The following is a 12,209-nucleotide window of genomic DNA, read 5'->3' as shown; positions in this document are numbered from 1 at the left end:
ATTCAAAAATCTTTTTTAGAATGTGTTTGACTTTAATTAGATTCAAAATGCTTTGTTAGAATGTGTTTGACTTTCATATGATTCAATTAACTTTGTTTGAATGTGTTTGACTTTCATTTGATTCAATTAGCTTTTTTGAACACATGTTTTTCGTTTGATTCAAAAAGCTTTCTTTGAATGTGTTTGACTTGTATTAAATTCAAAAAGCTTTGTTTGAATTTGTTTGACTTTCATTTGAATCAATTAGCTTTGTTGAATGCATTTGAACTTCGTTTGATTCAAAAAGTTTTGTTTGAATGTGTTTGACTTTCATTTGATTCAAAAAGCTTTGTTTGAATGTGTTTGACTTTCATTAGATTCAAAAAGTTGTGTTTTAATGTGTTGGGATTTCATTTTCATTAAAAAAAGCTTTGTTTAAATGTGTTTGAATTTTATTTGATGCAATTAGCTTTGTTCAAATGTGTTTGACTTTCATTTGATTCAATTAGCTTTGTTGAATACATGGCTTTCGTTTGATTCAAATAGCTTTGTTTGAATGTGTTTGACTTTCATTTGATTTAGTTAGATTTGTTGAATACATTTGACTATTATTTGATTAAAAAAGCTTTGTTTGAATGTGTTTGACTTTCATTTGATTCAGTTAGGTTTGTTGAATACATTTGACTACTATTTGATTAAAAAAGCTTGGTTTGAATGTGTTTGACTTTCATTTAATTCAAAAAGCTTTGTTTGAATTTTTTTGACTTTTATTTGATTCAATTAGATTTTTTGAATGCGTTTGACTTTCTTTTGATTCAAAAAGCTTTGTTTGAATGTGTTTGACTTTAATTTGACTCAAGTAGCTTTGTTGAATGCATTTGACTTTTGTTTGTTTTAAAAATTTTTGTTTGAATGTGTTTAACTTTCCTTTGAATCAATTAGCTTTTTTGAATGCCTTTGACTTTCATTTAAATCAAAAGGCTTTGTTTGAATGTGTTTGACTTTCATTTGATTCAAAAAGCTTTATTTGAATTTGTTTCACTTTCATTTGATTCAATTAGCTTTGTTGAATACATTTGGGTTTCATTTGATTTAAGAAGCTTTGTTTGAATGCGTTTGACTTAAATTTGATTCAATTATCTTTGTTGATTGCCTTTGACTTTTGTTTTATTGAAAAAGCTTAATTTGAATGGGTTTGACTTTCATTTTATTCAATTAGCTTAGTTGAATGCGTTTCACTTTCATTTTATTCAAAAAACTTATCTTGAATGTGTTTGACTTTCATATGATTAAAAAATCTTTGTTTGAATTTGTTTAACTTTCGTTTGATTCAATTAGCTTTGTTGAATGCATTTTCTTTTATTTGATTCAAAGTGCTTTGTTCGAATATGTTTGACTTTCATCTAAAGAAGCAACTTGGGAAGCTAAACGTGATATGAAAAAGCGTTACCCGGACCTTTTTGAGCAGGTATGCTAAGTTTCGAGGTCGAAACTCTTAAAGGGGGTATAATTTAATACTAACTTAGACTTTGTCATCGCGTATGCCTTATTTGAGAGCTAACTTTAAGTTTGAGGACGAACTTTCGTTTTAGGGGGAGTAGATGTAATACCCCAAATTTTTTTGAGTATATTTAGTTAACGATTTCCGAGTATAAACTTTTAAATTTATAATTATGATTTTCGGATTTAAAAAAAATAAATAAAAATAAAAAAATAAAAAATAAACTGATTTCAACGTGAGATTTCATCTCAATATTTCATTTGAGAAACTAATTTTATCTAACAATTTAAATTTTGATCTTATCTTAATTAGTTACATGAATCTATCTTATACCTCAATTCCACCCTATAAATTTTGCCTTGACCGTGAGAAAGGGAGGGCACCAAAAACAACTACACTGCTTCTTCTTCCACCCTTAATCTTCATTAATTGGTAAGCCAAATTGATAGGTAAGAGAGCTCATAATCTCTTCTTTATTTTGATGACTTTAACTAGTCAATTATGTTTCAATCTTACGACTAGTAACCTTTAATACCTTTCATTACTAAAATCGTAACTCCATTGACGAACCCGACCTTTTGTCACTCAAATTGATTCCATTGCTTGTCTCCATTGTTTTAACACAATATTATACCACCATAGCTTCAACTCATACCATCAATTATCATCATCATCACCATTGCTGCGTTAGCACATCGTCCCTTTTTAAATTATGCCAAATAATTCACAAACTGTAATGCCCTTACCCAATTTCTTTCAAAAAAAAAAAAAGATCAAATAAAAGGAGGTGGAAAACAAGTTATTATCCTTTTGAGTTAAGGGTAGCAGTACCATATCGGGTGGTGGAATTTCATACTTTGTATTGAAATTTGGAAGCATTTGATGATTTTATTGGATAAGTTGACTTTGTATTGAAATATGGGTTACGAGTGTTCATTTTGTTTTGTTTTCTTTAAAGAAGAAAATTTCTTTCATATATCTATATGTAGGCAAGTTGGAGGCGTGTATAGTATTACTAACTTAGTTTATCATCGGTTTATTTGTAGACGGAGGTTACTAGGTAAACGTTTTGGAGGCTAATTACCTTGAGTTTATACGCACGATAAAGGTAATTTTCAATGTCCATCATCTTTAGAATCCCGTCAGGAAATTGTTTTGAAATATTGTGTGCCAACTACGTGCATATGTAATTATATGTGATGAGTGTGCTATCGCATGATATTATGGAATCATATTATATACTAGTTTTCTATTTTGTGTACTAGTATATGTATTTTCGAAAATTTGATTATTTGATATCGTATGAGTTTTTAAAGTAAATAAAATCTTGGAAATTGGATGATTAATTATATGTGATTGATGGTCTCTATGTCATGTAGGATGACTATGGTCTAATAATACTGAAATTGAAGTATTGTTACATAGGATTAAATTGATTTGTGCAATACTTGTGTACAGTGTAATCGGATGATTTAATCTAATAGATGTACAGTGAAATTTAATCTATGAAGGAAAATGAAACCCGAAAGGGTGAAGAACAAGTTGCCCACTAGTAGTTATGGTTGCTACTAGTTGGTTTAAATTATTATATATTGCAATTAGTATTTCTCCTAATCACTAGGTATTAGTGAGGGGCGTGCAAACTAGGGACATTCTGTTTTATTTTATGGCCATTAAGGGTTACGCGCGACCCTCTATAAAGTAGGTGGTGACAGGGACTAGTCCCGGCTTACTGGCGTTCTCTTTCCCTTTCATAACTAAAATAATAAAGTGTTATGTGACGACTTGATTTTGGTTGAGTATTAAATTGTCTATGAGACTATATAATGTATAATTTTTTTTTGAACTAAAATTATTTATTTTACGGGATGGAGTTGGAATTACTCAGTTTATCTGATTTTGGGAGTTTTCTCTATTTTCTTGTTTCTTATTTATTTTGCAGGTTGGTATGAGGGTACTCGGTTACGTGTGAGGAGACGTTAGAATAATCACGTAGCTCAGACAATTTAGTGTATTTCCGATTTTATTTATTTCCTTTTAACTATTGTTTTTTTTTAAATAATTTGCAGTTTTGATGTAATAACTATTTTATTTTTCCACCACTTAGACCACTTAAATTATTAAATTGTATTTCGTTTTACTTTGCATTTATTTTCTACGGAAAATAAGTGTAGCAATAACACTACCAAGTTTCGATGGTTGGATATGAAAGTTTAAAAGGTTACTCTTATTGTTTTTAAAAGACCCGAATTTTAGGGGTGTTACAGTGTTTGACTTTCTTTTGATTCAATTAGCTTAGATGAATACATTTTACTTTCGTTTGATTCAAAAAGCTTTGTTTGAATGTGTTTGACTTTCATTTAATTCAATTAGCATTGTTGAGTATATTTGGCTTTCGTTTGATTCAAAAAGCTTTGTTTGAATGTTTTTGACTTTCATTTGATTCAATTAGCTTTGTTGAATGCACTAAACTATCGTTTGATTGAAAAAGCTTTGTTAGATTGTGTTTGACATTCATTCAATTCAATTAGCTTTGTTGAATGCATTTGACTTTCATTTGATTGAAAAAGCTTTGTTTGAATGTGTTTGACTTCATTTGATTCAAAAAGTTTTGCTTGAATGTGTTTGACTTTCATTTGATTCAATTAGCTTTGTTGAATACATTTGACTTTCGTTTGATTGTAAAAGCTTTGTTTGAATGTGTTTGACTTTCATTTGATTCAAAAAGCTTTGTTTGAATGTGTTTAACTTTCATTTGATTCAGTTAGCTTTGTTGAATACATTTGGCTTTCATTTGATTTAAAAAAACTTTGTTTGAATGTGTTTGACTTTCATTTGATTCAATTAGTTTTGTTGAATGCATTTGACTTTTGTTTGATTGAAAAAGCTTTGTTTAAATATGTTTGACTTTCATTTGATTCAATTAGCATTGTTGAATACATTTGACATTCGTTTTGTTCAAAAAGCTTTGTTTGAATGTGTTTGACTTTCATTTGATTCAATTACCTTTGTTGAATACATTTGGCTTTCGTTTGATTCAAAAAGCTTTATTTTAATGTGTTTGACTTTCATTTGATTCAATTAGCTTTGTTGAATGCATTTGACTTTCATTTGATTGAATTCAGTTTCTCTACCTATGCCTATGCACATAATTCTGGGGTGAATAACAGCATTCTGCCAATAAGAGTGATTTCTAGTCATCCAGACATGGTAAACTGTTGATGTGAACAAGGCTGTAGTAGTCTGTCTTCTAATTGGATCCTTCATCTTCCTCTACTAATGCTTCCATGTTCTCATGATATCAAAATTCCTTTCCTCAATATTAATCCAGCTAGCCATTATTTGCAAGCATTTCCTACTATAACTACAGTCAAAGAATAGGTGGCCTTGACTCTCCTCTGAATCACCACATAACAAGCAAGAGCTGTCATCACAGCAACCATATTTTTTTAGCTGGTCTCTTATTCTAAGCCTGTTTAGGGCAACCATCCATGCTATAAAGCAGTGTTTAGGAACATTAAACTTGTTCCAAACCCATTTTGCCCAGCAAACTTTATCCTGAAGCCCTCTCAGGCAGCTATAGCAGTCAGCAATCTTATACCTTTTATGCAGCCGACCATTATCAATAAAACCCTCCTTCAAATCATGCTTTAATCTACAAATTTTCTTCCAACCCCAGCCATCACTTGATTTTAGGTTATAATCCCACCAATCTCTGACTTGGATATACACTGAATGCACCCATTTCACCTAAAGGCTATCTGACTTTTTTGCAATCTTCCATATGTAGGCACCCAAAGCAGCCTTGTTCCATTTATCACAATCTCTGATACCCAAACCTCTAGCATTCTTCTTCATGTAAACCCAATCCCGGGAAATAGGAGGACTTTTATGCATAGACGCTGATCCTTCTCATAAAAAGGATCTACAAAGCTGTGTAATTCTACTGATAACTCCTTTAGGCAGCAAAACACATTGAGCCTAGTATGTGTGTAAACTCATAAGCACAGAGTTTACTAATGTTACTCTAGCTGCATAAGAGAGATTTTGGGGGTGTTTAGTAATTGGCTTTTTGCCTAGACTTTGGCTTTTGGCTTTTTAGTTTGGTCAAACAACCAAAAAATATGTTTGGTAGTTGGCTTTTTTGTTGACTTTTAAGCTAGCTATTCCGCCAAAAACCAAAAGCTAATAAGAGTAGCTTTTTCTATTGGCTTTTGGCTTGTTGGCCCAATTTATCACTAATAAACAGCTAACAACCATTAATAATTTTACCAAATACTTTTGTAAACAACCACCTTAAATAATAACTTAAAAAGCCAACCCATACAGCTTACTTCCACCTAGTCAAACAAGCCAAGCAAACAAGCCAACAGCCAATAGCCAACCGCCGATTGCCAAACAACCCCTTCTACTGGACTAACAAGCGATTCTAGCCAGGATTTTATCAATAATTCCATCAAAATCAGCATTCCTCAAATATCTGGCATTAAGAGGAATCCCTAAGTACCTGAAAGGAGTTGTGCCAACTGTAAACCTTGTTCTATCCAGGATCTTTTGCATTTCCTCATCTTAAACATTCCCAAAATAAATTGTTGTCTTATCTCTATTTGCTTCTAATCCAGAGTAGCTCTAGAAGGTGTGCATGGCTCTAAACAGTGAGTCCACAGACACACTATCCCCATGAGCAAACAGCATGAGATCATCTGCAAAAACCAGGTGATTCAACTCCAAATTTCTGCACCTGTAGTGAAATCTAAACTTCTTTTTCTTCCCTATCTTCTTAAGCATTCTGTTGAGGTATTCCATAAAAATCACAAACAGTAAAGGGGATAAAGGATCACCCTGTCTTACACCCCTTTTCCCCTTAAGAAAATCATTCACACCTCCATTAATCATAAGAGAGAAAGTAAAAGTACTGACACATTGCATAACCCACTCAATGAATTGATTTGGGAAACCCAGCCCTTGCATCATATCATGAATAAAACTCTAATGAATAGAATCATATGCTTTCTTCAAATCCACCTTGATAGTACACCTAGGGGAAAATCTTTTATTATTATAATGGCTAAGCATAGCTTGGCAGACAAGAATGTTATCCAAAATAGACCTCCCTTGCACAAAAGCACCCTGGACTTCATTAATCAAGCAAGGCAACACCTCTTTTAATCTCTCACACAACATATTAGAGACTATCTTATAGACTACGTTATAGCATGCAATTGGTCTAAATTGAGTAACCTGATTTGCCCCCTCAATCTTAGGAATCAGAATTATCATAGTAGCATTCAGTTGTTGTAAAAGACAACCATCATTGAAAAAATCCAGAACAACATCAGTAATATTCTCACCTATAACACCCCAGGCTGCCTTGAAAATTTTGCTAGAAAAACCATCAGGGCCTGGAGCTTTATCATCATGAATTTGCCAAAGAGCATTCTTCACATCCTCTCTATTGAAAGATCTGCAGATATTCTATTTCTGAGGGGCTTCTAGAACAGGCCCTTCATTAATCACCGATTTACTAATCTGTCTTCCAACATTAGTATGAGTGCCTAGCAAACACTGATAGTAAGATATAAAGGCATTTGCAACACCAGTAGGAACTCTGACAATCTCACCATCACTTTGTACAATACTGCAGATTATGTTCATCATCCTTCTTCTTATAATGCCAGCATGAAAATAAGCAGAATTTATATCACCTTCTTTAAGCTAGTGTAACTTTGCTTTTTGTTTCAAGAAGTTGTATCTAGCAGCATGAGCTTCCTTATAAGAATTCCTAGCTTCAATTTCCAGTGTAATGAGTTCCTCATTCATAGGATTCATATACAACTTTTGCTGGATGTCTTTCAGAGTTGCAATAGCTAAAGCTTCCTTTGTCTCAATGCAAGACAAATTATCCATTTTCTCCTTTAGTATCTTTTTCATGTTACTTAGTTTTTTCACAACCTGAAACATAGGAGTACCTTGGACCTGAAAATCTTAAGCATCTTTCACAACACCAATAAAATTTGGAGCCTCAGTCCAAGAGTTAAAGAATCTGAAGCATTTTTCAACTCCATCCCTTCCCCCATGAATCTGAATTACACATGGACAATGATCCATGAGACTTTCAGGCAGAAAAGTTACAGTAGTATGTTGAAATCTATTCAAAAACTCACCATTCACTAAGACTCTATCAATCCTAGTACAAATTCTATCTCCTCCCTCCTCCTTATTATTCCAAGTGAAGAAAGAACCATCAGTTCTGAGCTCACATAAACCAGACACCCTTACACAATCTCTGAACTGATCCACTTCTTCAAAAGTGACAGGTGAACCAACTCTCTCATCCGGATTCAGAACATTATTAAAATCTCCTCCTATAATCCAAGGGTCCTGAATGCTCCTGCTGAGATCTATTAAACAATCCCACAACTCCTTCCTCTAAGTAGCTACATACATTCCATAGATCAAAGGGAACCAAAAATTACTACTAGAAGCTTTATGCTTCACATGAGCATGAATAATTTGGGACTCTACCACTATGCTGTCAACATCAAAAACACCAGGCATCCAAATAAACAAAATTCTACCATTAGGATGCTTGCTATGATTAGTCACTGTAGCCCAATCACTAGAAAAATTGGTGAAAACCTTAGCAAAGTTCTTGGTTTTCACCTTAGTTTCAAGGAGGACAAACAAGCCAATATTGTGTTGTCTCAAGAACCATAAAACATCACGTATTTTGCTTTCTTGATTTAACCCCCCTACATTCCAGAAACCACAATTATCCACGGAGAGTGAAAGAACACTCCCCCCTCTCCCATCTCCCAAAGATCACCCTATCCTCCACTGTACTTGTCTTGTTCCCATTTCCTGGAATCATCCCACTCACCTCAACATCATTCTTGTGATCTGTATCCCCAATATCACCCATCTCAAATCTGTTAACATCTATTCTAATCCCTGGGATCAGTTTTGTCTGCTTGGAACCCTGAGATTGTTATGTAGATTTCCTCTGAACAGGTCTCTATTCTTGCCTTAGAGCATCCTTCTTCTGTTGCTACTTGTTCTGAACTTTCCTCCTATTCAGCTGATTAACCTGCCTCACTCTATGATTAGGGCAATCAGCATCCATATGACCCATACCTTTACACACCTGATAAGTGATAGGTTTCCATTCATACACAATCTTCTGCACAACAGTATTATCCTGTTCATCTTGAAACTCTATCTTATCAGGGAAAACATCATTCACTTTCACCTTGACCATAACTCTAGCATATTCCAACAATTCTTTAGTAGTAGTGGCCTTATCAGTCTTGATTGGGACTCCAATTAACCTGCAATTTTCATATGAGATGACTGACCCCAAAACTTCAAATCAAGACCAGGTAGTCTTACTTAAATAGGGACCTCAAATACCTTCTCATCCTTCAGATTCAGCCAGGTTCCCATCTCTTCATCATTACAGGTTTCCTATCAAACAAAACAGGCCCAGCATTCATAGCCTTCTCTCGTCCATCAACAGTCTTGAATCTCACCAAGAACATTCCAATATTCATTGATGAGACCTTATCAACTCCAAATTTCCCCTATAGTCAACGCACAAAACCATTCATGACATAACTCGAAGGTTTAACACATAACACATAACAAACAATTGTTGAATTCCAAAATGAGATCTCTTTCTAACATCTTTCACATTCAATTTCACCTTCCTCAACCTTCAAGTATTCAAAGAATCATTATCATCAACCTTACTCTCTCCCGCCAAATTCAACCCCTCATCCAAATTGTTCAAAAAAATTCCCGAGTTATTAGGAAAATGCATCTCACCCCTGGATAGATCTAATCCCCCATCCCTAGTGTTCTTAAACAGATTATCCTTCCAATTCAATCAAATAGGGTATTAGCATGTAAAACAGGGGAGTTCAAAAAATTCACAAACTCTGGGCTTATAAAATTTGGGGAAAGAGAGTTACTTAAGCAATTAGGATGTTTAATCATCAATAATGGAGTTGGATTATCAAAATTAAGAACACAATCACAACATGCATCATTTCGAAGTTCTTCTTCAATGGCGAAAGAGGAGGAGTAAATTACCTTCAACCATTGATTGAACTCTGCTTGGAGCTTTCCTCGGTCTTATTCAGACACTTCCATCACCGGAGTAGCTTCAACCATTTCTGATTCCAACCAACTATCCACTGAAACATCCTCCGAAACCATGCTCTGTTCTTTTCGTTTTGCGAAATTGCGAAATCTGGATCTTGAATTTTGCTTCAATATCTGCTTCTTCTTCAACTAAGACCCTGAATTAGTGCGCCCAATGCCTTTCCACTTCTTTGCCATGAAAATCAAGGTCAAAATCAAGGATCAAAATAGTGGGTTTCAAATTCTCTAGAGTTTCTCTCTCTAGAGTTTCGCTCACTTTCATTTGATTCAAGTAGCTTTGATGAATGCATTTGACTTTCGTTTAATTTAAAAAGCTTTGTTTGAATATGTTTGACTTTCATTTGATTTAAAAAGATTTCTTTGAATGTGTTTGACTTTCATTTAATTCAATTAGTTTTGATGAATGCATTTAATTTTCGTTTGGTTAAAAAAAATTTGTTTGAATTTGTTTGACTTTCATTTGATTCAAAAAGCATTGCTTGAATGTGTTTGACTTTCATTTGATTTAAAAAGCTTTGTTTTAATATGTAGGACTTTCATTTGATAAAATTAGCTTTGTTGAATACATTTGACTTAAGTTTGATTCAAAAAGCCTTTTTTAAATGTGTTTGACTTTCATTTGATTTAATTAGCTTTATTGAATTTATTTGACTTTCGTCTGATTTAAAAAGCTTTGTTTGAATGTGTTTGACTTTCATTTGATTCAAAAAGCTTTTTTTGAATGTGTTTGACTTTCATTTGAATCAAAAAGCTTTGTTTGAATGTGTTTGACTTTCATTTGATTCAATTAGCTTTGTTAATACATTTGGTATTCAATAGATTCAAAAAACATTGTTTGAATGTGTTTGTTTTTCATTTGATTAAATTAGTTTTGTTGAATGCATTTGACTTTCTTTTGATTGAAAATGCTTTGTTTAAATGTGTTAGACTTTCATTTGATTCAATTAGCTTTGTTGAATGCATTTGACATTCATTTCATTAAAAAGCTTTGTTTGAATGTGTTTGACGTTCATTTGATTCAAAAAGCTTCGTTAAAATGTGTCGGACTTTCATTTGATCCAATTAGTGACGTAGGGAAAATGTAGGTCGTTATCTAATCTCGAGCCAAACTAATTTATAAACACTTAATAAACCTAAATACGAGTAGAGAGGTAAATCAAGGGTCAAACCCAAAGGAACGGTAATGTTCAAACACTCTCAATTATGCGCTTAATCTAGGTTGAAGTTGAAGGTGAAGAAGGAATACTAACAACTAACAAACTAACAATCAAAAAAATAAAACACTAGGAATGGGGATCAACAAGTAATCATGACAATTGCAACAACTTGGGAAGATCATGCCAATCAAAGGTTGTGAAGACTAATGATAAGAGCTATCAATTGGAATCAAAGAGCTATCTCCTAATCGTTAAGCTAGGGTTCACTTTGAATAACAAACTAAGAGAATCACAATCCAAACCAATTGATAATTGCAATTCCTAAATTAATTGGTCGTGTCATTAACAATTACAATGCAATCTAGCATAATTCTCAAGACCTAATCGAATTAAACACATGCAAACCTTCATTAATCACTTTAAACTCAACAATCAATCAACACAATTCCCAAATTAATCACAATCAATCAATCATACAAGTTTCACCCAATTCCTAGCCAAACAACTACTCAAGAATCATCATCTATCAATAAACAACTAAATAAATCAAGAATCAACAAAATATCAAGAACAATTACACTAATCAAGAATCAAACATCAAAATCAAACCAAACAAACATGAAATTAAACAAAGCAATAAAGAGGAGAGATAGTGAGAAATCCTCATTGATTGATAATGGAGATCTTCAATACAATTGTCATCTTGAATCTTCAATCTCTCAAATAACCATTGAAATCCCTCACTTTCTCTCTCTAATACTCTTCCTAAACTATCCCTAAAACTAGAGAGAGAAGCTCTTAATCTAAGCTAACATATGAGAGAGAAAGTCTAAGTTAGTCTAAAGTTGTTCAAAAATATAAAGGTCGCAAGTATATATAGCAAAGAAAAACAAAAGGGACGGAGAGCCACGGTGCGCACACACAAGAGGGTGTGCGTGCGTGCACCAACCTATGGTGCACACGCGCAAGAGGGTGTGCGCGCACGCACCATATGGTGTGCCAGTCATGCACACATACTGCGCTCACGCACCATAGTGATGGTCGTGCACTCGGCCTCTTGCTTTAGTTCTAGCGCTCACAAGCATGCTCCTCATTGACGATCTCTAGGTGATGCCCGCAAGGAGGGTAGCCTTTTAATCTTCAAATATTTGCGCACTCCGGACCTGAAATTAATGAGAAAATATCCATACGAGAGCGGAAAACAGGATTTCAAAACTTCACTTACAAGAAATCAAGTAAAAGTAAGAGAGAAAGCAAAAAGAATAGAAATTAAACTAAAACAACTAATTAAGAACAAAAATCATGGAAAACTCATAAAAGTGAACGAAAAACCACAATGAGCTATAAAGATGGAAAATAAGACAAAACTAGAAAGATTATAAGAAAATAAAACGAGAAATTATAGAGAA

At 33.5% G+C, this 12,209-nt stretch overlaps 1 protein-coding gene across 1 annotated transcript; it reads right to left on the bottom strand.

The window, feature by feature from the left end:
- Positions 1–7,465: 7,465 nt before the first annotated feature.
- LOC145565082 (uncharacterized) lies at positions 7,466–8,898 on the bottom strand. Its single transcript, XM_081625184.1, has 5 exons — positions 8,891–8,898; positions 8,568–8,808; positions 8,324–8,459; positions 8,006–8,232; positions 7,466–7,909 (listed from the first exon to the last, which is right to left on the bottom strand). Exons 1-5 carry the CDS (start codon positions 8,896–8,898, stop codon positions 7,466–7,468), a joined length of 1,056 nt encoding a protein of 351 aa, XP_081481310.1.
- Positions 8,899–12,209: the final 3,311 nt, after the last annotated feature.

The sequence above is a fragment of the Chenopodium album genome, chromosome 10 (assembly GCF_948465745.1).
Source record: "Chenopodium album chromosome 10, dcCheAlbu1.1, whole genome shotgun sequence".
Lineage (NCBI taxonomy): Eukaryota > Viridiplantae > Streptophyta > Magnoliopsida > Caryophyllales > Amaranthaceae > Chenopodium > Chenopodium album.
The sequence above is the reverse complement of the archived record's forward strand: the minus strand, read 5'-3'. Positions and strand labels throughout refer to the sequence as shown.